Source organism: Malaclemys terrapin, chromosome 10, assembly GCF_027887155.1.
Source record: "Malaclemys terrapin pileata isolate rMalTer1 chromosome 10, rMalTer1.hap1, whole genome shotgun sequence".
NCBI lineage: Eukaryota > Metazoa > Chordata > Testudines > Emydidae > Malaclemys > Malaclemys terrapin.
This window is the reverse complement of record NC_071514.1, coordinates 85,142,109-85,168,839: the sequence shown is the minus strand read 5'-3', so window position 1 is coordinate 85,168,839 and position 26,731 is coordinate 85,142,109. Positions and strand designations below refer to the sequence as shown.

Genomic DNA, 26,731 nt, shown 5'->3' with positions numbered 1-26,731 from the left:
ATTTAACTGTTTTGTCTACCTTCAATTGAACTCTTAAATTGTAAAACTACCATAGAAAATGTAGTTTAGGAATTTTAGTTTGAGAAACTAGATTAAAGATCACACTATGTGTATAAATAAGCAGGTACTGCAGGGGGAATTTGTTTTTGAAGTTGCAGATTTGGTTTATTACACTGAACACCTTGGTTAAACCCAACTAGTCTGAGGTTTTTTCCTAGTCGGTACATATTTTTCCTAAAGCTTCTGGGAATGCTCTTTGAAAGATTCTTAGTTGCAATTGTTAATCTACTCTAGTAGAACACTGCTTCATTGTCAGATTTATGCTTTGTCATTTCATGGCATGAGTCTGATACAAAGTTAATAGACCCTTTTAACATAAGGGGATCAGGCCAGAAAAACACTTGTTTACTGATATAGGCCCACAAAAAATTGGTTGAAAAACCCCTTCAGATTCTTTTAAGATGTGGTGGTATCAGTAGGCTATGCATTTATTAATCCATGGTGATTTTATCTGCCACTGTTAACGTCTGTCTTCTGGAACAATACTAGCTTACATCCTTAACGAAGCTTACCTTATTTCTATTATCGTAGCACCTGGGAGACCCAGTCATGGACTCAGACTAGGTGCTGTACAGACACTGAACAAAGACAGTTCCTATCTTTCCAAAGTAGATTTTACTTCCAAAATAATAAAACTTCAAAACTACAAAGTCCTTAATTTTAATATGTAGGACAGGGCCCATTTTATTTTATTTTTTTAGAATTGTGTACACACACCAGAATTACAAATTACAAATGGAGTTGGGCATGTAATTACATACATACATGTAGTAACTGCACCTGTTCAATCTGCTTCTGGTTCAGTAAATGTGTGGGTTTTTTTAAATCAGAAACAGTGCATATGGCTTTTGTACTAAGTGTGTTTTGTTTTTTAAAAAGGATTTCCCTTAGCTTGTAACAAAACCTAGCTGAAGAAAAATAATGTTCTCCAGCTCTACCATTAAGGTCTTTCAAGTAGAATGTAATTGAAATCTTTATTATTAATAACCTACCGGTAAGAGTTGCCCATACGTCAACAGAGCACTGATCAGTCTAGTACAGTATGTCTTGATTCCTATAAAAAACATCATAAAAGCATCTCTGCAAAATCTTACTATGCATTACCTCTTCCCATAATGTTAAAACTGCTGGAGCAAGAGACATCAGGACACCCACCTCATCACATGGAGGTGCAACAAATGAAGCAACTTTTGTAACTAACCTCTATATGAAGTATACTTTTAGGTCTTTTCAAAATGCAATAGACAATAATACTTTAAGCCTTACCTTGAGCTGCTAAGTGATGGTTAAAAAAAATTACGATCCTGTGTGCAACTGCAGTCCATGAATATTGTATCAATCCTTGTAAGCCTAGATATTGACAGTTAACAGGTGTTATGTTTAACTAAAACTGAGTGAATTTGGTGAATTACTTTGCTGGTCAGACCAGGATCATGAACAATTGACAAACACTTGGATTTGAGGCCCAAATCGACACCACCACTACTTGTGCTCTGAACAACCCCAAGCTTTATCAGAGTGTGGTGCCAGTTTGCAGCATTCTAGTTTGGGTCCGGCTTGTAATGTAAAGAGAGGCTTATTTTTAACACTTTGGAGACCTGCTTGTTTCATAAAGCCCACTTCTTCGGATGCATATAGAGTGCATATATGCATATATATGTGCATGTGCATCCGAAGAAGTGGGCTGTAGCCCATGAAAGCTTATGCTCCTAATAAATTGGTTAGTCTCTAAGGTGCCACTAGTACTCCTGTTCTTTTTGCGGATACAGACTAACACGGCTGCTACTCTAAAACCTGTCATAATATTTACACTTAATATTTTCTACATTTTACAGAGTTGGTTGATTTAAAGTCTAGGCCATCACCATGTGTTAAAGCCAGTGAGTGCTTGGTTTATACTTGATATCTAAAACACGTTTTCACATGTTTGCTAATGTGCTGTCAGATTTTAAAGTCTTGTGTAGACAAGTCCTAGATTATCATGAAGTACATGGCTGCAAAGGATGCTTCCTGGCTAGTTACACAGAAAAAGAGGGAATTTAGTGCTTAAAGGTGGGATAGTTACTTTAGCTGGAAGAGTTCTTAGCTGAAATGTTGCTAACTATAGTCTGTCTTCAGCATGTGCTTAAAATAGCACTGTATATTGTAGACATATGTATTCCCATTAGTTTTAGAGGAAGCGCTTGAAACTGAAAAGCGACAGACACTTGTCTAGACAGCAACAGGATGTCCTTTGTTTTAGTCATTCAAGTGTTTTTGTTGATATTACTATACATCTGTCACTGTGGCATTTAATTATTCATATAAAATACATTGCATCTAATTTGCTCATTGTCTATACGCCTTTCTAAACTGTGGCATCTTTTGATATAAAAAGCCTGCACTCGACGCTCTTTGGGAGAGTGGATGCATAGTAGCATAAACTTTTATTTCTAGGTGTTACTTTATTTTCAGGCAGAGTAGTGATATCTCTGTATTAGATAAAAGGATATATCTTTTCTATATACTTAGAGTAAAATCATGTGTATTTATTTGTATATAGGTCATACAAAACTAGGGCTAAATTCTGTCTATATTTGCCCCTCATTGAACCCTATTTCCAGCCACAGACACCCCCCCCCTTTTGTGTGTGTGTGTGTGGTACTTCTAAGCTAGTAGCTAACAAGTTGTATTGTTTAGTTTTGCACAAATGTTGGGTGAAAGGTGTCTTCTCTCATCCAGTGTATCCAGCAACATAGTTGCTTGTTAGTGGTATTCATTGCTGAAAGAGTGTAACCGCATTCCTGTTGCAAACCTGCTCATCTATGAAAATGTGTACATCTACCTCTAAATACATTTCTATAAAATCTCTAACAAGCTGATATAAATCTATGGCTGTATTAGATGTTTGTTCCCTCTTACATGATTCACTGCTGTTAAGAACTGAACATGAATATTTTAAATTAAATCTTCACTAATTCCTGAAGTAGATGGCAAAAAAAATAAGTAATGTACATCCCATGATGCTGGGTTTTGGATGTAAAATCTGGACTGGAACAGACAATCCATAAAATGCCGAGGAAGCATGGTTATTGATGACAGCTCAGCCCTCTGTTCCACTTGCTTGTGACTGTTCAGTAATAGGAAGTAGCCCAAAGACTTAGCCTTATAATAAAAATTGTACAGTTGCTTCATGGTTTGACTACAGTGATGAACAGCTGCTGTATTTAGTATATCCCCTTTGGTTTAAGTTAATAACTCTCCTGTTTTATTTTCCAGTATTCTACTACGCATCAATATTACAAAGCCCAGACTACCCCTGTCAGCGACTCAGTCTGTTCCATGTAAATTCTGTCTCTTGATGGCTGCATCTGATTTGCTCATGCAAGAGGCATCATTCTGTATCTCTGAAATCCAGTGATTGGCTTTCTTTTAAGTCAGTCTTGGCTTAAGGGCTCACTGCTGCTCCCAGTAAAATAAATGTCAAAGTTCTAACTGACTTCAGGGGATGTGGGTTCAGAGCCTTAAATTGTTCATGTTTTGTCTTTTAACAGACTTGTGCTGTGCACAGAGGGACTTGGATGAGATGTGTATATGAAGATTATTTTTAGCCAATTGCTTTGAATCACTGCATGGACTAAAGGTCCCGTCGGCAGCCTTGTAACAAGCATACTGATTATAATGTGAGAACACTCTTATCGGAGCCTCTGATCAATTGTTTTGGTTTCTAAATATTTTCTCTTAGTGGACAGAACTGCTTAAAGTGAGAGAACAAAGATGATCCAGGGAGATCTGTGAATCTTACCCAGTCCTGTGGAAGTTCTGGGTGATCAGCTATCTGGCTCGTTTTTATGAGAAATGTATGTTTAATTAGTTGCCAGATTCGCTCCAGAGCAGACACGGGAAGTTGAGTGCAATGAGAAACTTTTGTCCTGATGCACAGAGACCTTAAAACAGTGTAGGCCTGAAGGTAACTTGCAAGGTGCCTATTCTGGATATTCATACTTTTGACAGCAAAAAGTTAATTTTTTCAAGTTTGTTTATGGCAATGTGAGATTCTGCCTTGCTTATGTAACTTCAGAAAGGAGTTTTCCGAGCGACAGTAAACCTTTCCCTTTTAATTCTTATCTCTGTTGATCTAATTAATAGCAAGGTCTCTTAAATTAGCAGTGCACTCTGCTTTGGTATGTCAGAATCCTTTTGACTTTTTTTTTTTAGGTCTGAGTTTCAAATCATGCATTTCCATAAGAAATCTACAGTAGTCTACATAACATTGTTCCCTCAGTGACACACTGTGGTCCTGTATGCTTTTACTAAGTCTGCTAGCTCAACAATGTAATTGCTTCAACAAGGGGAATTACACAAAAATGAGGTAGCTGGTTAAATGGAAATTAAAAGGATCAGAAGGGTGAAATGCCTGGAAGCTGCATGTAAACTATTAAAAACACCACAACAGAGGCTCAAGTTAAATGTATACCCCACATTTAAAAAAAAAAAAAGACAAAAATGCTATGAGAAACAGCAAAGTAAAAAAAAGGTGATTAGAGGCTAAAAGATCACTTCTACAAATTGGAAGTCAAATCCTACTGAGGAAAATAGAAAGGAGCATAAACTCTGGCAAGTAAAGTGTAAAAGTGTAATTAGGCATACCAAAAAAAATATTTGAGGAGCAATGGCAAAAGACACACAAACTAACAGCAAATATTTTTTAAAGTACCATTAGAAGCAGGAAGCCTGCCGAAGAATCAGTGGGGCCACTGGACAATTTAGCAGCACTCAAGAAAGACAAGGCCATTGCAGAGATGCTAGAATTCTTTGCACTGGTTTTCACTTCAGAGGATTCCAACACCCAAGCCATTCTTTTTTAGTGACAAATCTGAACTGTCCCAGATTGAGGTGTTAATAAAGGTGGTTTGGGAGAAAATTAATAAAATAAACATAAGTCACTAGGAAGGAACTCAGTTCTGCAATTTCATTTTTAACAACTGTGGTATGTAACCTATCTCTTAAATCAGCCTCTGTACTCCAGGTAAGTGGAGGATAGCTAATGAATTGCCAATTAAAAAAAAAAAGGCTTCTGGGGCTATCCTGGCAGTTACAGCCAGTAAGCCTAACTTCACTACCAAGCAAATTGGTTGAAACTATAGTAAAGAACAGAATTATCAACACAGAGATGAACGTGATATGGTGGGGAAGAGTCTACATGGCCTTTGTATAGGAAAATCATGCCTCACTAATCTATTGGAATTCTTTGAGGAAGTTATCAAACATGGTCAAGGGTGATCCAGTAGGTGTAGTATACTTGGATTTTCAGAAAGCCTTTGACGAAGTCCAACACCAAAGGCTCTTAATAAAAATAAGCAGTCATGGGATGAGAGGAACGGTCCTCTCACGGATCAGTAACTGGTTAAAAGGTACAAAACCAAAGGTAGGAATAAATTGTCAGCTTTCACAGTGGAGCGATGCCAATAGCAGGATCCCCCAAGGGGCTGTACTGGGACCTGTGCAGTTCAACATATTCTTACATGATCTTGAAAACTGAGTGAAGAGTGAGGTAGGAAAACTTGCAGATTATACAAAATTACTCAAAGTTAAGACCAAAGCTGACTGCAAAGAGTTACAAAGGGTCTTATTAAACTGGGTGACTGGGCAACAAAATGGCAGATGAAATTCAATTATGGTGAGTGCAAAGTAATGCATATTGAAAAACAAAATCTCAACTACACATACAAATGGATGGGTGTCTAAATTGTTTCCACTCTGAAAAAATCTCAATGTGCAGCAGCAATTAAAGCTAACAATGTTAGAAACCGTTAGGAAGGGGATAGATAAGATGGAAAATATTATAAAGCTACTATATAAATCCATGGTACACCCACACCTTGCATACTGCATGCAGTTCTGGTCACCCCGTCTCAATAAAGATATATTAGAATTGGCAAAAGTACAGAGAAGGGCAGCAAAAATGATTAAGTGTATGGAACAGCTTCCATATGAAGAAGGATTACAAAGACTGGGACTGTTGATCTTAAGAAAGAGATGACTAAGAGCAGATATGATAGAAGTCTAAAATCATGAATGGTGTGGAGAAAGCAAATAAGGAAGTATTTACTCCTTCACATAATGCAAACAGGTCACCCAATGAAATTAACAGGCAGCAGGCTTAAAACAAACATAAGGAAGTATTTCTTCACGCTTTGCAGTCAGCCTGTGGAACTGATTGCCAAGGGATGTTCTGAAGGCCAAAAGTATAACTGGTTTCAAAAGAGAATTACCTAAGTTCATGGAGGGTAGGTCTGTCAGTGCCTATTAGCCAAAATGGTCAGAGATGCAACCCCATTCTCTGGGTGTCCCTGAACCTCTGACAACCAGAAGCTGGGACTAGATGACAGGGGATGGATCACTCAGTAATTGCTCTGTTCTGTTCATTCCCTCTGAAGCATCTGGCACCAGCTACTGTCAGACCTGGGCTAGATGGACTATTTGTCTGACCTAGTAAGGCCACTCTTATGTTCTTTAGTGTTCATGCTTGGAATGCAAGTACAGTCAACCCATTTATAAGAACATCTGTTTTAAGAGTACTCCAGTTAAAGGAACACATTTCTTACACTACAGATTTCTCCCTTGTAGTTTCTATTGGGAATTTTCATCTGTGATTATCTGATCCTAGGCTTTTATTACCAGTTTATCATTCACTACTAGGAAGTGATAATTATATCAAGCAGAGCTGTCATGCTTTATTTACAAGGAAAATAATGTTTAGATCTCATTATATTTAACTTTGCCAGAATGATCATTTTGCTGTAGCCTTTGCACATTTCATTGCCACTATAATGTATTTAAGTGTTGGTGTCTGTCTGGTAGTTTTGAGCATTATCATATAATAAATATTTTACAATTAACACTTTATGGATCACTGATAGCCCAAGGCAGGTAACTTGTCATGAAATTGAAATTAAATACCTTTCAAAGTTTGACACATGTTAATTGATACATTCTCCATGTGATCAAAATCCCTCACAAGAGATTAAAGGAATTATAGGGGAGAGGTAAAGCAATGCATTGGATTACAAACTAGCTTGGACAGACCAGGGGAAGAACAAATACATTTTTAGTACTGCAAAACCTTAATATTGTGGGGCACCATGGGCCTGTATTGAAACCAGTGTTTAAAAAGGATTAACAGTGAAGTAAAATGTAGGTGACAGACTAGGCTGGGTACAACTATAGAAGACGGAGGAACTTCAGAGAGGCCTAACAATGCTAGGTGAAAAGAGCAGTGTTATAGAGCAGGTTAGGCAAACACCTGTCAGGCATGGTCTAGATGAGTCCTGACGTGAGTGCAGGGGACTGGACTAGATGATTTCTTGAGGTCCCTTCCAGTCCTGATTCTATAGCAAATGAGATTGTTGACAAATATATGGTAACATGCACTAGAAGAGATGATTTGAACTACATGTACACGATGCTGGGATCTAAATTAACTATGACCATACAGGAAAGAAATCTAGATGTCATTGTGGACAGCTCAGTGAAAGTATCTGTTCAATGCGCAGCAGCTGTTAAAAGTTAATGCATAAGGATTGGTTTAGAAAATAATACTGAACACTTCATAGTGCTGTTATATAAATCTGTGATAAGCCTTCACCTAGAATACCGTTCATTTATAGTACCCTATCTCAAATACAGCAGCAAAAGAAGGGGCCCAGAGAAGGATAGCAAAAATGAAGCATTGAGAGACTGGAATAGAAGGGACTGTTCGGGGAGGAGATGGATAACAGGGGAAATGGTAGCTCTACAAAATAACAAGTAGTATAAAGAAAGTAAATTGGGCGCTTCATTTACCACATCTCAGAATACAACAACAATAGCCGTGAACAAAACTGAAAAGCAGCCAATTTTAAAATTGACAATTGTTTTTATACGAGTCAGTAGTGGCAACTCACTGCCACAAAATATCATTCAGACTAAGATTTAGTAGGTTTCAAAAAAGGGCAAGACCCGTATGGAGAGAAGGGTCAGTTCCGTTAGATAGGGGTTTTATAAAGAGAATTAGACCCTCCTGCTTCAGAGCATTAGCCAACTACTGACATGAGTTCTCCCATGAGCAGGTTATACTGTAATTGTCTACCAGCAGTGTTTTTTGCACCTTCATCTGAACATCTGGTAATGGCCACTGTGGCTTTGTCAAGACTAGAAATTGGAAGTTGTTAGCTTAACATATGTTGTTGCCCTAATGTGGACAAGTCTTTTAATGGGTTGGCTAGCACCTGACAAGGCCGGTCAGACAGGGTATTTGACTGAGTGGACCACTGGTTTATCTGGCAATTTCTGTGTTAAGTTAGGGAGGAATTAAAAACGGAGTGGCTCATGCTCCGAGCTGGAATCATTGAGACAATAAACATGGAGCTCCATGATGTTTCTGTAATCCTTTTTTGGAGCAGAAGTGCTCGTTAAAATTACCCTTGGAACTTAGTTTCACTCTTGCTTGTCTTCTGGCTAAGTACTGAGGGATTCCAGTTTGTTACATGTTTCTTGCATTAGAATTACTCTTGTTTTTAGGCAGGTAAATTCAGAAATGATAGCTATGGATGCTTCTAAATGTGAAGAGCATAAACATAATTTTTGGAAACTTGCTGTTATATTTGTCTGAGCTAAGTGATGACAAGCATGACAGAGTGCGTTAGTGGGTTCGGCTTGCAACTTTAGGAATGTGCGGCTTTCCTTGTTAATCTTGCTAATTTGTGGTGCTAGACAAGTGGTGATCCGCAATTTGCACATAGTATGGTACAGGCCACATTGACAGTGTGTGCTGTGTATCATAACAATGTTCATAAGCTTGTCGCAGGATGGTATTTTTTAAAATGGGAGAACTTTTTCATAAGAGATCAATTCTTAGCGCTGAATATTTTTCCTGTTAATGTACTGCAAGTTTTTTTTACCCCTGACTTAAAATCTTTTTAGGTGCAAATTATTCTAATTCAAGGCTTAAATTTCTGCTGGTATTTTCTCCTTTCAGAGCTGAGAAAACTGAAGTCCTCAGTGAAGATCTATTACAGGTACTGTAACTCAGTTAATGTGCTGCCTTTAAATGCTTTATTATCAAGAATTAAGCAAGCTTCTGACTTCATAGACTGCTGTTTGTGGAAACAAATCACAAGATTACAAGGACAGAAGTTAGGGGGCTGCAGCTCTGCTTCCTCAGACTGGCCAGTCTATGATATAGCTTAAGGAGAAGCGAAACTGTCAAGCCACGTGAGACAAAAGGGGATTTGAAAGTTGAAGTGCACTAAAAAAGCAAGTCCTAGATTAGAAGCAAAGAAATTGTAGCTTTTGTATTAAGTAAACTCGTTCACTGTATAAAAACAATTCTTTACAAGAATATAATTGCTTTTCTTGTTGACTTTCTCTGGCTGTTTCTAGCTTGGGAGAACATTACTGTTTGGCAAGGCCTCTTCCTGTCCCCTTGTTCCTCTGTTTCTTCCTGAAGGAGTTAATTTATATGGGTTTCAGAAACTGCAATAAATGCAGAGATCCAAAGATTATTCTGAATAAGTCCATGTTCTGTTTATTTCTTACAGTTTACACAGTAAGTGCTGTCCTAGCTGTCCTGCAGATAGCCATTGTGATACTTTGAGTTGTAATAGACATTTTTTGCAAGTCTCTAATCTTTTTTTTAAAGTTGTACCATCTACTTAAACATAGCATTTGTCCCTGAATTTTTAGATACTATTTTTACAGTGACTACCGATGACAGGTATAATTGACAGATTAATGGAAGCTTTCTTTTCACCTTTATACATTAATTTGCTAGCTCTTAATCAGTTTCTTCTGTATGTGTAGGTCTTTTGCACAGCAATTAGGGGAAGAAACCTTTTTTTTTTTTACGAACAATGTGATTGCTTAAACCACAAAGGTTGGCTGGGGAACTTGGGTACAATAATAGCCCCAAACCAATTCAAACTTAGTTACATAACTAGGTTCCAAGTTGACAGAGTCTTTCTAATATGATTAAATTTCCAAAAGACTTGCATTTGAGGCTGAAATTTTCCATGCTTGGTCTCTGCAAAGAAGCTCCTTTTTTCAAAATTTGAGAATCTCTTCAGCTGTTGAAGTTACAAGAGTGAAAAATTAATTTATATTTAAAAAAATTTAAATGTTGATGTTGGAGGTGTATTTATAACTACCTCCGGTAATCTTGAAACAAGCTAAATTGACATAGTCCAGCTTTCTCCTGGACTAGAGGGTTTACTTTATCTTTGGATCAGAAATATCCAACAGTTTTTGGCAACATTTCTGAGAAAATATCTGAAGTAAAGCTTAAAAAAATCTAGCTATATTAAGGACTTTAAAATATGCCATGAGAGAGCTTGCAGGGCTCATCTGTTGTCTTAGTTAGAAGGCAGAATATGAATGTGAAATAAAGACAAACTCTTTGTCACTTGTTGCCAAAAAATTTTGCAAGCAGTTTTCCCAGGCTCAGAAACCAGACTGGTTAGACCCAGATGGAAGAGTTTGCTCGTTCTTGGGGAAAACTCTTGTCTGACTAAACTGCCTACGCATTTGGTAGTGATCATCTTATAAACAGGCTTTCAACTTTATGTTTAAGCTTTGGTACATTTTGAAATAGTTGTTCTAATTTGAGTGCAATATTCATCTTCAAATATGCCTTAATTAAATTTAGTGCCTTTCCAAATCAGGCAGGGACTACCCTTCAACAGTATTAGAAATGTTAATGTGTCTGTAGTGCATACTCTGTACAGTTAGCACAATGATGTCCAACCAATTGTGTATCTTCTTTTCTTGAGGCAAGGTTGGAAGCATCTGTGTTTGAACCTTGAATGAAAAAATGCTACTTTCTAATCTACACTCTAGATATCTAAACAAAGTTACAATCAGTGTTAGCAGCAAAGATGAGTCTTTCAGTAGCTTCATTGACCTGGAGGAGGGTAGGAAGAACTACCGTATCTGTTCCCCCTTTATATGTCTAGGACAGTCAGATCCACTTGTCCAGTTGCTGACACAGTAGTTACTGTAGCAAGCACTGTGACATAGAATTGAGGATTATATTCTTCTGCAGAACAAAATACTGCTTCATGCTTTTGTTGCCTGCTCTTTTTGTGATAATAGTTTCTAATCATGCTGGAATTCTTAAGCAAAGATGTGATTAACTCAGTCAGTAAGATTTTTAGGTGGTCCATTTATATTGAAGATTTAGTGACCATTAATAAAAATGTGGTAATATTCTTCAGTAGGTACCCATGACTACTTATAACATTGCGATCTCGGAACCATCCTAAAACATCAAGAAAGCAAGCACTGGTATAATAAGCTTCATCTTAGGAGACACAGCAGAAATGAAGCAGTCAAGCACATATTTCAGCTACATGCTATGAAAACCAACTATTGAAACACGGCCGTCCCGGCCACCCAGTGTCCTTGGTGAGCACGGAGTACTCTGTCTCAGAAGAGTGGAATTGTTTTCGGGAAGAATCGATTTTAATGGCAGTGTTCAGCAAATAGAAAGCAATGGTGTACATGATTTCAGTGCAGCATTTTACAATGGCTGTTTACATCTTGGCTTATTAAAGTAAAAAGCCTCCTTTTATCAAGATTACTACATAGCTAAATGTGAGTCTTTCAGGCCAGCAAGCTGGTTTCGAGTTTAAATGGCCATGGATGCCAAGCAAACAGTACATGAAAGCTTTCAGCTACCTTAAAGAGGGGTAACGTGAAAGGAAATCCATTACTGGAAAAAGCTTCATCAGGGCTTTGAGTGTAGGACAGTTCTCAAAATAGAAAAGAGGAGAAATAGCAGCAAGTTCATTCTGCGTTCTTTGTAATTAAGAAAAATTTGAAGCTCAATTTGCCATTTGTGGGGAAGCCCACAGTTGATACGCTTTGTAATTTTACAACCAGTTGCTGTGTGCTTAAGGGTGCGATACCTAAGCAGAACAAATTTTAATCTTTCCTAGACAGAGAGTAAGCTATATTTTATGTTTAGACATGAAAATGTAATGCCCTCCTGAAAAGGTTAATTTTTCAGCACTAGCAGCATTTTTAGGTGCTTAACTGAAGACTTGAATGTGTTCAAATTACTTCCGCAGATGAAACTTGTTATGCTTTTTTGATGTTTTTTTTAAATAGAAACCATTCTGAAGGGATTCCTTTTAATCTTGGTGAGTCATCAAAATGCAGATAAACTGCATTCCTTTGACAAGGTACATAGCGTTTATAGTGCCATAAGCACTCCTTCCCCAACACACTCCTATTTTGGGGACTATTCTTGATAATGTCCTTTACTTAGAAGAATCCTTTAACTATTTCCATTACTGGCTTTCAGTGATTCTTGAAGCAAAATAATCTTAAAATATACAAAGACATTTTAATATTTCAACTAGCGAGGACAAGGGTTCAAATGCACGAAACTCAACTTATGTGGAGATCTTGAAAAACATACCAGCATTTTTTCTTCATCACAAAAACCCCTCAATACTTGTCTGTCTTATTCTCTCTTCCACCCATCCATGCCTACATCACCTTGTCCTCCATCTACTATTGCATAAAGCTTAGAATTTTCCTTCATGCTTGATAACCAGAGAGCAAACCTGCTAGCCAAAGACCAATGATGAGGGCTGGGGGACACTGGCCAAAGGCAACACTTAGATGGCAACCACGTGGTTGTCCTCCATTCCACCCCACACAGCTGTAGGGAAGGGAAAGGACTATTGAATTCTTACCGGGATATTATCCCTAAATAATGCTTGTGAACATGCCTTTCATATCAAACTCCAAATAATAGGTGTCAAAGTGGGAACCCCTTCTGGCTGCTCTATGGGGAAGCAGAATATTGTCTCTTCTTTCCCTTCCATTCCCGAGTCTCTTGGATTCTGCAAGTCACAGCAAAATCAGGGAAAGTTTGTGCCACCATTAATGGAAATCATTTAAGTCCCCTTCAAAATAAATTTGCTGTCAGGCTCTTACAAAAAAATCAGTTTAACAGTAAGCTGTAGAACTTGAGAAACATACAAACATGAACTGAATGTGGCATAGGAGGAAGATGATGTGCTGAGGCCAAGAAAATAACTTCCGGGTTGTTTTTTTTTCTTTTTTTTTCTTTTCCATGGCTAGATTGAGAGACGTCTGGACACAGTGAGATCTGTTTGCCATATTTCACAGAAGCGGCTAATAGCATGTTTTCAAGGCCAGTATGGCACTGATGCTGATAAAAGACATGTAAGTACTAGAGCACTTCAGATAGTACTCGGATTCTGGCTTGTAAAGGCCTTCTTTGTACTGATCAGCTGACATGTCCTAAGTCAGCTACCAGAACAAAACTCTCCTGATTCATCCCACATGTTGACATTTCCTACTGATTGGAATGCTTTGGTAAAGCCCCATTGTGTGCAGGGTGCTCTAATGTGGTCAGAGCACTTGCTCTGTTCCCTGTGTCTGGGAATGTATTTGACTTAGGATACGTCATTTGTAAAATGCATCCATGTTCCTCTCTTTAGGTGTGCTGAGCCCCTGCTGACTTCATTAGGAGTTTCAGGTGTTCAGCAACTCTGAAAATCAAACTCTCTTAAAAGTACATACAGAATCCTTTTGACTAAAATCAGTCAAAAACCTTTCCCCACAAAATAGACTAAATACTTAAACATAAATAGATGACTATAAACATCATCTGAAGGAAAGTCTCAGGAGAGGCTCTTACACATACAGACACAGAGAATGCCCTCCCACCAGATTTTAAAACCTTGGTCTAGACCTCAGGCAAAAGTTGTGATCTGTATACAGTAGGGCTGTCGATTAATCGCAGTTAACTCACACGATTAACTCAAAAATGTCCAGTGATGTAAACAAAAAGTGGGTGGCATTATCTTCTGCAAATGTAAACAAACTTGCTTGTCTGAGTGATTGACTGAACAAGAAGTAGGATTGAGTGGACTTGCGGACTCTAAAATTTTACATTGTTTTATTTTTGAATGCAGTTTTCTTTGTATATAATTCTACATTTGTAAATTCAACTTTCATGATAAAAAGATTGTATTACAGTACTTGTATTAGGTGAATTGAAAAATATTATTTCTTTTGATTTTTTTACAGTGCAAATCCTTGTAATCAAAAATAAATATAAAGTGAGCACTGTACCCTTTGTATTGTGTTGTCATTGAAATCAATATATTTGAAAATGTAGAAAACACCCACAAATATTTAAATAAATGGTATTCTATTGTTTAACAGTGCGATTAATCATGCAATTAATCATGATTAATTTTTTTTAAATCGCTTGACAGCCCTAGTATACAGACAACAGAATCCCTATTGGGCAGTTTTCTTTGAGGTAATCGTAGTTAGAGACTGAGTGAGAAGGTGTAGTTTCAATAGAAAATCTAAAAGTGAGACACTACTCAGTGGTTTGAGCATTGGCCTGCTAAACCCAGGGTTGTGAGTTCAATCCTTGAGGGGACTAGATGACCTCCTCAGGTCCCTTCCAACCCTGATATTCTATGATTCACTACGCCGAGTGTTCCATGTTCAAAAACTTTAACTGTGGGTTTGAAAAACAACCTCTGTTGATCAGGGTCTTCTGAAAGTCAAACTTATTCTGACTAAACAGTTCACACTAATGAGATGTCTACACTAAATGCTTCCTAAATTATGATGCATGGTCATTAGCATCTCTAACTGTGGCATATTCAACTTTCTCCTGAGAAGCTTTGAAATTGGCCATTTAGCTTGAGAGTTAATCTCTCAACTATCCTGTCCTACATAAGAGTAGCAAATATCATAGTAGTCTGGAATAATTTTAAATTCATTTCAAAGGCCATTAAGATCTGGAACGCTAAATACTTCAGTAGAGATTGTAGGAAAGGGAAGAGCAAATTTTAAAACAGATACACTGGAAAAAGACTGCAAAGAGTATCTTAAGGGAGAGAAATTAAATACTAAGTCTCTTCTCTTCTACAGAAAAAGCTTCCTCTAACAGCTTTTGCTCAAAATATGCAAGAAGGATCTGTCCAGCTAAGCGATGACACTCTGTTGGGGTAAGTGTCTGGGGTTTTGTGGAGCTATGGTTCCTCATTGTATAGTTCTGCATGCAATAACTTCTGTAAAATGAGTCTATTAAAATGCTTGTACCTTTAGTTAATTAAAAGTAACAGCAGCTAATCCAGTTTATAAATGCTGCATCAATTTAGGCAATCTGCAGGACAGTGCTGATAGTATTTAGCCCTAAAGTTGACGTTTTATTACCCTAGACAAATGCACATTTGCAGGTTTTTTCCATAGAATCATAGAAATGCAGGCCTGGAAGGGATCTCAGGAGTTCATCTAGCCCAGCCCCTTGTGCTGTGGCAGGGCCAAATAAACCTAGACCATCCCCGACAGGTGTTTTGTTAAACTTGGTTTTAAAAACCTCTGATGGAGATTCCCCATGCTCCTTTGAAGCCTGTTCAAGAGCTTAACCACCTTTCTGGGTTAGAAAGGTTTTTCCTAATATCTAACCTAAGTCTCCATTGCTGCAGATTAAGCCCATTACTACATGTCCTACCTTCGGTGGACATAGAGAACAATTGATCACCATCCTTTTTATAACAGCCCTTAACATATTTGAAGTCTCTTATCCCAGTTGTCTTTTCTCACGACTAAGCATGCTCAGTTTTTAACCTTTCCTCGGAGGTCGGGTGTTATAAACTTTTTAGCATTTTTTTTGCTCTCCTCTGAACTCTCTCCAGTTTGTCCACCTTTCCTAAAGGGTGGTGCCCAGAAGAGAATACAATACTCCAACTGAGGCCTCACCAGTGCAGAGTAGAGTGAGACATTTACCTCCCATGTCTTACGACACTCCTGTTAATATACCCCAGAATAATAGCTTTTTTTGCAGCTGTCCTCACATGAGGATCACAAATTAAATATGAATCTATAACCCCCAGATCCTTTTCAGCTGTATGACCATCCAGCCAATTATTCTCCATTTTGTAGTTGTGCATTTGATTATTTTCCTTCCTAAGCAAAGAACTTTCCACTTGTTCTTACCGCATTTCATCTTGTTGAATTCAGACCAATTCTCCAATTTGTCAAGGTCATTTTGAATTCTAATCCTGTCCTCCAAAGTGCTTGCAATCCTTTTAAGCTTGGTGTCATCTGCAGATTTTATAAGCATTAAGGAAAATATTGGGCCTGGTACTAGTCAAGACTGACCCCGGTGGGATCCCATTAGATATGCCCTTCCAGTTTGCCAGCGAATCATTGATTGTAGATTTCTGAAACAAATGAAATTCAGTATGCTAACAATGAATTCTAGATTCCCAAGAACCAACATTTTCCTCAAACTTGAAATGCATTCTAATGAGCATGGTGTAGGATTTCCTAATTTATTTTTAGGGTTGTCACTAGAACTTAGACAAAAGGTCACAATATTGTTCTTAAAGATGAACCAGGATTACTTCAAAGGCCAAACCATGGTCTGGGTTTTGAACCTCTCAAAAATATTTTATTGCTTAATGTTACAGTATTAAGACTTTTTGATATTAAAGGGATGTTGTACATTGGAAAGAAGGAAATCAAAAACCTCCTACATACAGAACCAGGTCCTCAGGTCCAACCAAACTGTATTTAGTGAAGGGTCTGAAAGGGGTAGGAAGGAGAATTCTGCTTCCCCAGTCTTGGCACCACTTTGTCCCCTAGAATAACAAAGCATCCTAAAGGCTTTTTAAAGTTACAATAGTAATAGATTCCCTAGGGATTGTTTGGATGAACAAGGTGTTCTAGCCATTCTCGCTGCCTGCCTGGGCTCACCCTGATGTGCCCCCTGTCAGGGCGAGAAGCAGGTAGCATAGAGCCAGCTACCCCAGTTTTATGTCACCAAAGGAATCTCTAGAATTTTCAGAAGCACAAAGTATCCAGAAAGGGGACAAAGGATTTGTCCTATAGGTCTTCATTCTGCATCTTTATTTTTTTTTAGCTGTAGTTGTGTAATAACTTGAATAAACTACACAATGCTTTCCTGTCCTTTTTTTTTTTTTAAAGGAAGATGCTTGACACTTGTGGCGATGCAGAGAATAAACTGGCAGTAGAGCTCTCTCACCATGAGGTACAGATTGAAAAAGAAATTTTAGACCCACTAAGCCTACTAACAGAGGTAAGTCATTTCATGCTCCAAGAAACACTTACGGCATTATATTTTCTGAGCAAAATCATAACTGTATATGCTGCAAACTTCACTTCTGTTTAAAAAACAAGTGAATATTTTATTTAATGCAGGATTATGGTGTTTTTTAAGTTTTACAGACTTCAGTTACACTTAGCTACATGACACAATTCTAAAGTAAATATAAACATTAGGTGTCTGTGGTTTCAGGCAGAAATCCCCAATATTCAGAAGCAGAGGAAACAGCTTGCAAAGTTGGTTTTGGACTGGGATTCTGCAAGAGCTAGGTAAGAAGTGATTTCAAATACCATACAGTTTGCATAGTACATGCTGATTTCTTAGGCATGGAGGAGATATTACTAACCTCGCTTTGGTATTTGCTTCTGAAGTGCTGTAATGTGCATGTTAACACTTAAACTTAATTGATGTTTTCCCCCTTTAAGACCTTAAATGGTACAAAAAAGAACACCTGGCTTTCTGATTCGAATATGGCTCAAATTTAGATCTCTCCTATTGTCAGCCACCAATATAGGTAGGGAAAACTGTTCACATGTAAGTGAATACAAGCGTGCATCTTTAGTCTACTCCCCTTAGCTCAATAATTTAATGAAACCAAGTTCAGCATCTGTCCAAACCGTGTTCTGCTCAGTGTTGGGAAGCGTTCCTGTGGGCAGTGGTGTTTACACTGTTAGATTTATTTGTTCAGGATGCTACTAGAGTTTTTTAAAATCCTTTCAGTGTCGTGTACTTCCCACCGTCTGTTTGTGAACACCAAGTTGAGGGCGAGGCATCGTCGTTGTGTTGCCATAGGATTTTAATTCTGTCACCATATTGGAGTGCTTTTATAGCATTGTCAATGGAACCCTCTCATGGGCCACTGCCCAAACTTATGTTTCAGACCTCTCTACATCCTGGCTTACTGAACCTGTCATTATGCATAAATGCCCTCTTTATTAAGGAAGTGTGGCCTGCCGATATTAAGTCATGCTCATTTTTATCTGAGCTGCCTGTGGTGCTTGCTAGGACTGGTAGTCTCTGCAGACTCCACATCCATGTTGGAGAGGAGTGGCTGCAGGATCCATGCTAGGATATAGTGGCACATTAGATTCACTTGGCCACCCTGTGTCTCCTCTACAAGGCAGTAGGCATGTTTCACACCAATGGCCCAGAAGGGGGGGGGGGGGGTTAAATTGTACTGGGACCTGGTTTTGAGACTATCTTCTGAAGTAGTGAATAGATGTCTGCTCACCAGAGGCAAGCAGTTAAGCAGAGGGGATCTTAAAGACACTGACTTTGTAAGTAGTATATTAAGCGCTAACTATAATCTCCACTGAATAACTGTAGTTTCTCTTATACAGATATAGCCAAGCCTGCAAGACTTCAGGAACTAATTTTCAAATGCATCCATCAAAAATAGATTCCCTTAAGGAAGAGATGGATGAGGCTGGAAATAAAGTAGAACAATGCAAGGTAAGGCGATCTCTATGAATCCTCTCCTTGGATATATCTGCCACTAAGGGCATGTCCATGGATGACTTTGTATACTTCATTGTGGCACCAGTTGTAATTGCTGCCATCTTCACAAACTTCAATGGGTTAAGTGTTATAAAACAATATGCAGTTAAGGGTTATCGGGGCTAATAAGCAATGCAGAGACTGGCACAATTGATTGACATTTCTCATTTAGCTGTTTATTTCTGATTCCTGGGATATCTTGCTGCTCTCCAGAAGGTCAGACACTGTGTTGTCCATCCCACCAGTAAAAATGTTTCCCCAAACCTTGCACTGTTTTCTCAATGAGGTGAATTGTCTCTCTGTTCATTCATTTCTTGGTCTCTGAGGCTATAAACAAGGGAGACAATTGTGAACATCTATCCATTAGGCCTGGACTGAGATGTTTTCATCCTCTTATAAACCAACAAAGAGCCACTAGGTCCTAAATGGAAGAATGGATTTCAAGACCATGACTTGGAGATTATGCTCCCAGTTTCCTTATACACAGTCCCTCAGCTGTCCAAACTCCATGCTGGAGATTCTTCACTGGGCTTTATTACTCCCATCTGTGCCTTTCTTTGGTTTTGTTACTCAGTGACACTTCTTGATTCCTTTTTAATCTCACTACTGTGGAGTTTGGGCAGGAAAGTATTTGGGAAGTAATGAGTTTTATAATGAAATTTGTAGGTATTTCTACCATGTATTACTATAATATCCAAGCACAAATCATTGTTATATTTAATGGGCAACTTGACTTGCTGTAGTAAATAAAAACAGAAAGTTAAGTAAAATCCAAAAATGCTTGGAAGAAAAAACCCAAAGTGCCATTTGAACAGCTATATTTACTTGCTTCAAGGGATGATGCTGTCAGTATTGTTACCTAAATGATATACCTTGATAGTAATCCAGTTTAATAGTACAGACCTTTGATTCACCCTGAGTAGCTGGATTTTTGGAAGGGGGTTCCTAAAAGAGCCTTTACTGTGTCAGCCCTCCAACAGGTAAAGCACATCACTGGTGATGCTGAACCATTGGGGTGCAGCTGCCAGTACTGTTTATCCCATTAGTCCACTTGATAGCCTGCCACCTGATGAGTGGGCAGGTGGCTAGCTAACTTCCAGATCTCCTTGAGATTCAGCATTTTGGGCTTAGTGGGGGGGAAATTATGTAATATGAATCATAGACATGTAGAACTGGAAGGGATCTTTATAGGCCATCTAGTGCAAACTCCTGCACAGAGGCAGGACTAAGTATTATCTAGACCAGGGGTCCCCAGTACGGTGCCCGTGGGCGCCATGGCGACTGCCGGGGCATCCATGTGCACCCGCCTACTGGCCGCCGGACAAGCAGCTGCCGAAATGCCACCGAGAAGTGGCAACATCAAGAAGCGCTACCGTCGAAATGACGACGCTGCTTCACGGCGGCATTTCGGCGGCGACTCCTCTTGATGTTGCCGTTTCGCAGTGGCATTTCGGCGACTGCTTGTCCGGCTGCCATAGTCCTCGGCGGCTAGTCGTCCAGCGCCCGCCCCATGGAAAAGGTTGGGGACCACTCATCTAGACCATCCCTGACAGATATTTGTCTAACCTGCTCTTAAAAACATCCAATGACAGAGATTCCACAACTTCCCTAGGTAATTTGTTCCAGTGCTTAACTACCCTTAGATTTAGGAAGTTTTTCCTAATGACTAACCTAAATCTCCCTTGCTGCAATTTAAGCCCCTTACTACTTGTCATGTCCTTAGTGGTTAAAGAGAACAGTTTATCACCATCCTCTTTATAACAGCCTTTTATGTACTTGAAGATTTATGTGCCCCCTTCTCCTGCCGCCCAGTCTTCTCTTCTCCAGACTAAACAAATCCAATTTTTTAATCTTTCCTTGTAGGTCATATTTTTAGATCTTTAATAATTTTTGCTGCTCTCTGCTAGACTTTGTCCACATCTTTGCTAAAGCTTGATGCCCAGAACTGGACACAATACTTAAGTAGAGGCCTTATCAGTGCTGAGTTGAGTGGAAGAAATATTTGTATTCTTAATATATGAATTTAATGGGGGCTGCCAAACACATTACACTTGTAAATTTGAGTCTCGTAATGTAAAATGGCTTATAAAATTACAAGGTATGCTTTTCTTTCCTCCAAGGATCAACTTGCTGCAGATATGTATAACTTTGTGTCCAAAGAAGGGGAATATGCCAGATACTTTGTCATGGTGAGTGTCCTCTTGTTTGCTTATATTCAGTTATGGTGTTTGTTATATGCAAAAAAACCTTCACATTTCATTTCATGTGTTAAACCTTCTAGTGTTTGTATGTGTTCATCAGAAGCTAACAATATTTTTGTTTTTTTTAAAATGTGGGTTCTGTTCTCAGTTATTAGACGCACAAGCAGATTACCATAGAAAAGCATTAGCAGTCTTAGAAAAGGCCCTCCCTGAAATTCAAGCCCATCAAGGTAAAGTAACTTGTGCTCTGGCTGATGCTTCTCCTTGCCTGTGCCACCTCTGCACTATATTCTCCTTCTTTATCTTGATTCTTTTGCATGCAGACCCTTTTTAATAAGGACATTATAATCTTTTTTAACAACGTTACATTCCCCAATATACTTCCGTCTTTTGCTGCCGTGCTCTCTGGAGCTGCTCCAGTCCTATATTAACACACTAATGTAACATTAAGGGTCTGTCTGAAACCTGAGAGAGAAAGGGAAGACTTTTTGATGTTTTTAGCTTGCACTGGGGTGTTCCCTCTCTTACCTGGACATAGTGTGATTTTTCATTAACCCCTTCCTGGCACCTGTATGCCAAAGAGAACTCTCCTTCAAGAGAGAGAAGCTAGGATACTAATTTCTCTACTAGTATTGTGTGATTCAAACCCCTCCTTAAGTGTTTTTCCCTGCCTTTGCAGCATGGGGCAGGGGCACTTGCTGATTTGAACTAAAGTAAATAGTGAATTCTCTGTAACTGTCTTTAAATCATGTTTTGAGGACTCAGTAACTTATCCAGAGGTTGCGGGCCTACTACAGGAGGGGGTGGATGAGGTTTTCTGGCCTGCAATGTGCGAGAGGTTAGACTAGATGATCATGATGGTCCCTTGTGGCCATAAGTCTGAGTCTAAACTGTGTGGGGGATGGTTTTTTTTCCTGAACCCCCCCTTTCTCTGTGCATATTATATTGCAACTACATCCTGGCCCCAAATTCTGTGGCTAATTCTAAGTGTCCAAGACTACAGAGCTAGCCTACATCAACTATTCAGGGTACATCTAAATAAGGCAGCTACATCTGTTCTATCAGGCTATGCATTAGTCAACTTGAGTTTAGGATTACCTTTACATTGTCCTAAATATCACCCTTACCAGCATGGTGCCCACTATTGTCATTGAAGTCCCTAATGCCAAAGGGTTTAGCTTCAGCAAAGTCTGAGACACCACTATATTGTGATCGATATCAAATGTGCTGAGACTTTGGCAGAGCATATCAAGCTATGGACCAAGAGGAAATTCTTAAATTCTCTAAAGCAGGGAAATTTTGAGATCTGATTTTGCTGGAAGTGCAATATCTGCATTTGATAGACCTAATGGAAGACGCTATTTAACAGGCTAGTGCAACCTAATAAGTATCTTTCTGTAGTGCCCTGATGGAATGCTGTGGACAATTGAGGTCTATTCCCGATTTAAGGGAACTAGGTCTGACTGCACTGGCTTGCTTCCTTGCGTATTCATTAACCAATTTGTTCAACACTTGAAAGATGAAGTACTGCCTAAGTGCTAAGTATTCTATAGCCGTCTGTATCGCTTCAAAAGCATGCGGGGAGGCAGAATGGTCCAGTGGCTGCAGCCTTGGGTTCTTTTCCCACCTCTGCTCTAAGTTATCGTGACTTTGAGTGACTCTTAAGCCCTCTGCACCTCAGTCTTGCCACTGTTTGTAAAAATTGGGATCATTATGGCTTGCTTGCCTTTTGTAAAGCACTTTGCAATCGGTGGATATGAAAGGCTAAATAAACGCCAGGTAGTGGCGGTACAGCTTTTTATATTGCATATACGCGGTATGGAAACCTTAGAAGAAGCCACAGTGCATCTGCACTAGAATCTATCAGACCTGGTATACTCGGCTCTTTCGGTTTTTCTTTCTGAAAGAAATAGTGCATGATACAGGCTGACAGGCTGTCAATGCTTTATATGCATTTTTTCAAAGACAACAGCAGAGAAGTGTGGCTAAAAAGAGAAATAATGTGTTATCGGGTGCAAGGCAAGTTGGTCTCTTAGGGGGAAAACCTTTTGTGTCAAACTTAAAACCAAGTCTTGCAGCCGTGAGGAAAATTTTAAAGTGAGCTTGAATGCTTTTTTGGAAAAGGGAGGGTAGGATTGATATTAGAACAGTGACCCCCCCCTTTCATATGGTGATTCTAATGGAGACATGGGGCTACTAATTATACGTTTCTAAATAACTGACTTTTTAACACAGTAGTAGGCTTTGTGTTTGGCTTAGCTGTTAACACACAATGTCAGCTGCAGGTAAAACCACACTACAAACAGCTTGGACCAAGCAATTTGAACTTATTCTCAGCAAAATTCTTTATCTACAAGAGGATTGCAAATCTACACTTGGGGGTCTCAGAGAATCAGAATGAACTTCTTAGTAAATTTAAAACCACATGAATGTTCCAACTAAAGCGTGGTGGGGACATAATGTCTTCCACGTATACAAAGGAATAAATATGTGCTACACTATCCGAGAGATGGATCATTATTTACTGTCTTTTATTTACCGTCTTGGTAACACCTGCAAGCTCATCATTTTTCTCTTCACTCGTAAATTTAAGGGGCTTTACAAATCAAGGCTCAAACTTTCAGTATTTTTTTTTTAAATTCCTATTACCATACTGGAGACTCTTCTCTAAACTTCTCTGGGGCATGATTCAGTTTTATTGGATATCTTGCTCAGTGTTTTTCTACTCTTTAACTAGACAAATGGACAGAAAAGCCAGCCTTTGGAACGCCATTGGAAGAGCATCTCAAACGCAGTGGTCGTGAAATTGCACTCCCAATTGAAGCCTGTGTCATGATGCTCTTGGAAACAGGCATGAAAGAGGAGGTAGGAACTTCTACTTAATGCACAGTGGTCTTTTACTCCTGTAAAAGGCTCAACTCAAAAGAAAAAAATGGACACAGTAGAGCCCAGTAAAACTATTGGGTGAGGAAATAGCAGCTATAGCTATCAGTGTGCGTGCTAAGGTGTATAATTGCATATGGCATTTTGCCCACTGGTATGATATAGGCCTTCCAAGATTACATTTTTCAGTTCCATCCAAGATTCAGATGCAACTTAACCTAAATGTAGAAAAGCAGAGAGACCGGAAAGAGCATGGTTATCCCTTAGTTCTTCTTCACGTGATGGTCCCTATTTGTATTTCTGTCGTGGGTGCGCATGTGCTGGAGCCGGAAGGTTTCATAGCAGTGTCCGTTGACCCGCACATGCACCGTGCATCTCCTTGTGCTCCCAGCCAAGTTTATAATAGGCCGTATATGCTGCCAAGGCAGACAGAACCCTTCACTCCCTTGTTGTCCACAGTGCCGTAGCTGCCTACCTCCAGAGGTCCCGTGTCTTTCGGGCATCGCCCAAAAGTCTGCAATTGCTAGTTGTAGCAATTGCAGACCAATCCAGAGGCAAAGCACTCTCCTGCCAGTGGATCTCAAAATGTGCTATAATTGTATCCGGTGGTTGTACGTCAGAGCGCGTAGCACGTCCAGATGCACCCAGAGATCCGTTTTTGAGATCCGCTGGCAGGAGAGTGCTTTGCCTTTGGATTGACCTCGAAGAACCTCCAGTTACAGATAAGTAACCTCTTCAAGTGGTGGTCCCTATATGTATTCCAATCGTGGTGAGTAGCCAGCAGTAATCAATCAGTGTGGAGGTGGGTGCAAGGATGCAGAAGAAAATGCAGTCTAATACAGCACGGCCCACAGCCACTGCCTGGGTGATAGGCCAGTAGGAGGTGAAGGCGTGAATGGATTGCCATGTTGCTGTTTGACTGATGTCCTGCCAGGATGTTCTTGAAGAGGTTACTTATCTGTAACTGGAGGTTCTTCGAGATGTGAGATCCCTATTGGTATTCCAATACTGGCCCTCCATCCCCTCTGCTGCAGACTGGCATTCTTAGCGGTAAGGGGGTCACTGGAGAGCTGTCGACCCGCTCAGCTGGGAGCATGAGGAGGTGCACATGTGCATCAATGGACGCTGCTACGGAAACCTTCCAGCACATGGCACGCTGACACACCTGTGATTGGAATACCAATAGGGACCCCACAGCTAGAAGAGCCTCCAGTTACAGGTACGTAATCTCCTCTTTTCAGTGCAACAAGAGCTGACTCAGTCATGGCACAGTTTAAAAAAAAAAAAAGTATAAAACTTGTAACTGCTGTGAAAATGGAGTCTGGGTCATAGTACTGCAAGTGTGATAGTATTGCAAGTCTGAAAGATGAGACCAGCTATCGGTCAAGTGAATTTGACACTTTAATTCTCGTAATGTAGGGCTTATTCAGAATTGCTGCTGGAGCCTCCAAGTTAAAGAAGCTGAAAGCTGCATTGGACTGTTCTACTTCCCAGCTAGATGAATTTTATTCAGACCCCCATGCTGTTGCAGGTATTTTGAGTATTCTGAATCAGAGCCTGTATAAACTACTTAATTTTATTTCATGTTTAACCTGGCAGACATATTACAGTATTTTAAGATATTAGATATGATCTGTAAATGAAAATGAAATGAACCTTCCACTCTAACTGCATAGCCTTAGAGATCAAGCGTAGGGTGCGCGTGCCGTGAAAGTTATGCATGTTGATTTTTGTAAGGCCAGAACAGTGTTCAAAATTCAGGTGGCGATGTTCATACGAGTGTCATCTTTCTCATGACAGGTCTATTAAAATGATCGAGAGACTAGGGCATGTACAGTTGTAACTGTAGCTCTTACCTGGTAGCACCATCTTGAAGCTTTATAGAGTGTACTCTTGTCAGCTAGATTCGTAAATGATCCCTGTAGTGTCCAGTGGTAGGCCCCAGTCTGTGACGTGCTGTACAAATCTATTGAGGGAAAAGTCTGAAGTGTTCAGTCTGAGGCCTGATCCTGCGCTGACTTCAGTGGGGCTTCAGAGGTGCAAGGATTGAAGCCAAGATCGTTTCAAACAAAATCTAAAACGAGTCTGTATGAGCTACTGGCTAAGAATGTCCCTCTACTTGCAGGTGCCCTGAAGTCTTATTTAAGAGAGTTGCCTGAACCTTTAATGACCTACAGTCTGTATGAAGAATGGACACAAGCCGCAAAGTAAGAGCGCTTAAAATCTAGATATGCCAAGAAATGTGTGCGCTGAATTGTGTTACTAAGGCCTGGTCTACACTGGGGGGAGTGTCAATGTAAGATACGCAACTTCAGCTACGGGAATGGCGTAGCTGAAGTCGATGTATCTTATTTTGACTTGCCTCCGGTCCTCACAGTGCGAGATCGACGGCCGCGGCTCCCCCGTCGACTCCGCTACCGCCGCTCGCCCTGGTGGAGTTCTGGAGTTGACGGGAGCGCGTTTGGGGATCGATATATCACGTCTAGACGAGATGCGATAGATCGATCCCCGATAGATCGATCGCTACTTGCCAATCCGGCGGGTAGTCTGGACGTACCCTAAGTGAGGAAAAATGAACTTATGGAAAAGGTCACAGGTTTACACCTTTGTGCTTTCAACTCCAGCTAGTAAATATTTGTGTGCTGAATTTAATCTTCAAACTTTTGTGCATTAGTGTCCTGAGTTGGTTTTAAAAGCATTAAAATATATTTAAGTAAAACAGCTTACATTACATTTGAGTATTAAACTACTTCAGACTCTTGGTTACACACTGTGAGATATGTGCAAAGGGCATTGCCTATTACAAGCAGAGTTAATGAAGGGATTCAGAGCAGTTATTAAATGGGTGAATGCAGAGGCAAGAGTATAATTATACACAGGTGGAAGCCTATAGACTGTGCTTTTCTTTTGCTGGTAGCCGAAGGAATTCTGTTTGCTGATC

At 39.6% G+C, this 26,731-nt stretch overlaps 1 protein-coding gene across 9 annotated transcripts in view; it reads left to right on the top strand.

Annotated features, from left to right (window-relative positions):
- ARHGAP17 (Rho GTPase activating protein 17) overlaps positions 1-26,731 on the top strand; it is a 69,344-nt gene that overhangs the window by 27,453 nt on the left and 15,160 nt on the right. For 8 of the 9 annotated variants that reach the window (XR_008446578.1, XR_008446577.1, XM_054043167.1 and 5 more), the window contains exons 2-12: positions 9,059-9,098; positions 13,171-13,275; positions 15,010-15,086; positions 17,071-17,182; positions 17,402-17,478; positions 18,550-18,661; positions 20,827-20,895; positions 21,056-21,137; positions 23,645-23,772; positions 25,210-25,321; positions 25,916-25,997. Coding sequence is in view for 7 of the 9 variants with exons in the window: in XM_054043167.1 (XP_053899142.1) it covers positions 9,059-9,098; positions 13,171-13,275; positions 15,010-15,086; positions 17,071-17,182; positions 17,402-17,478; positions 18,550-18,661; positions 20,827-20,895; positions 21,056-21,137; positions 23,645-23,772; positions 25,210-25,321; positions 25,916-25,997 (996 nt within the window). In the remaining 2 variants the exon portion in view is untranslated. Of the gene's footprint in view, positions 1-9,058; positions 9,099-12,186; positions 12,261-13,170; positions 13,276-15,009; positions 15,087-17,070; positions 17,183-17,401; positions 17,479-18,549; positions 18,662-20,826; positions 20,896-21,055; positions 21,138-23,644; positions 23,773-25,209; positions 25,322-25,915; positions 25,998-26,731 lie in introns of those variants that run through there. The other variant, XM_054043171.1, reaches the window with a different exon arrangement.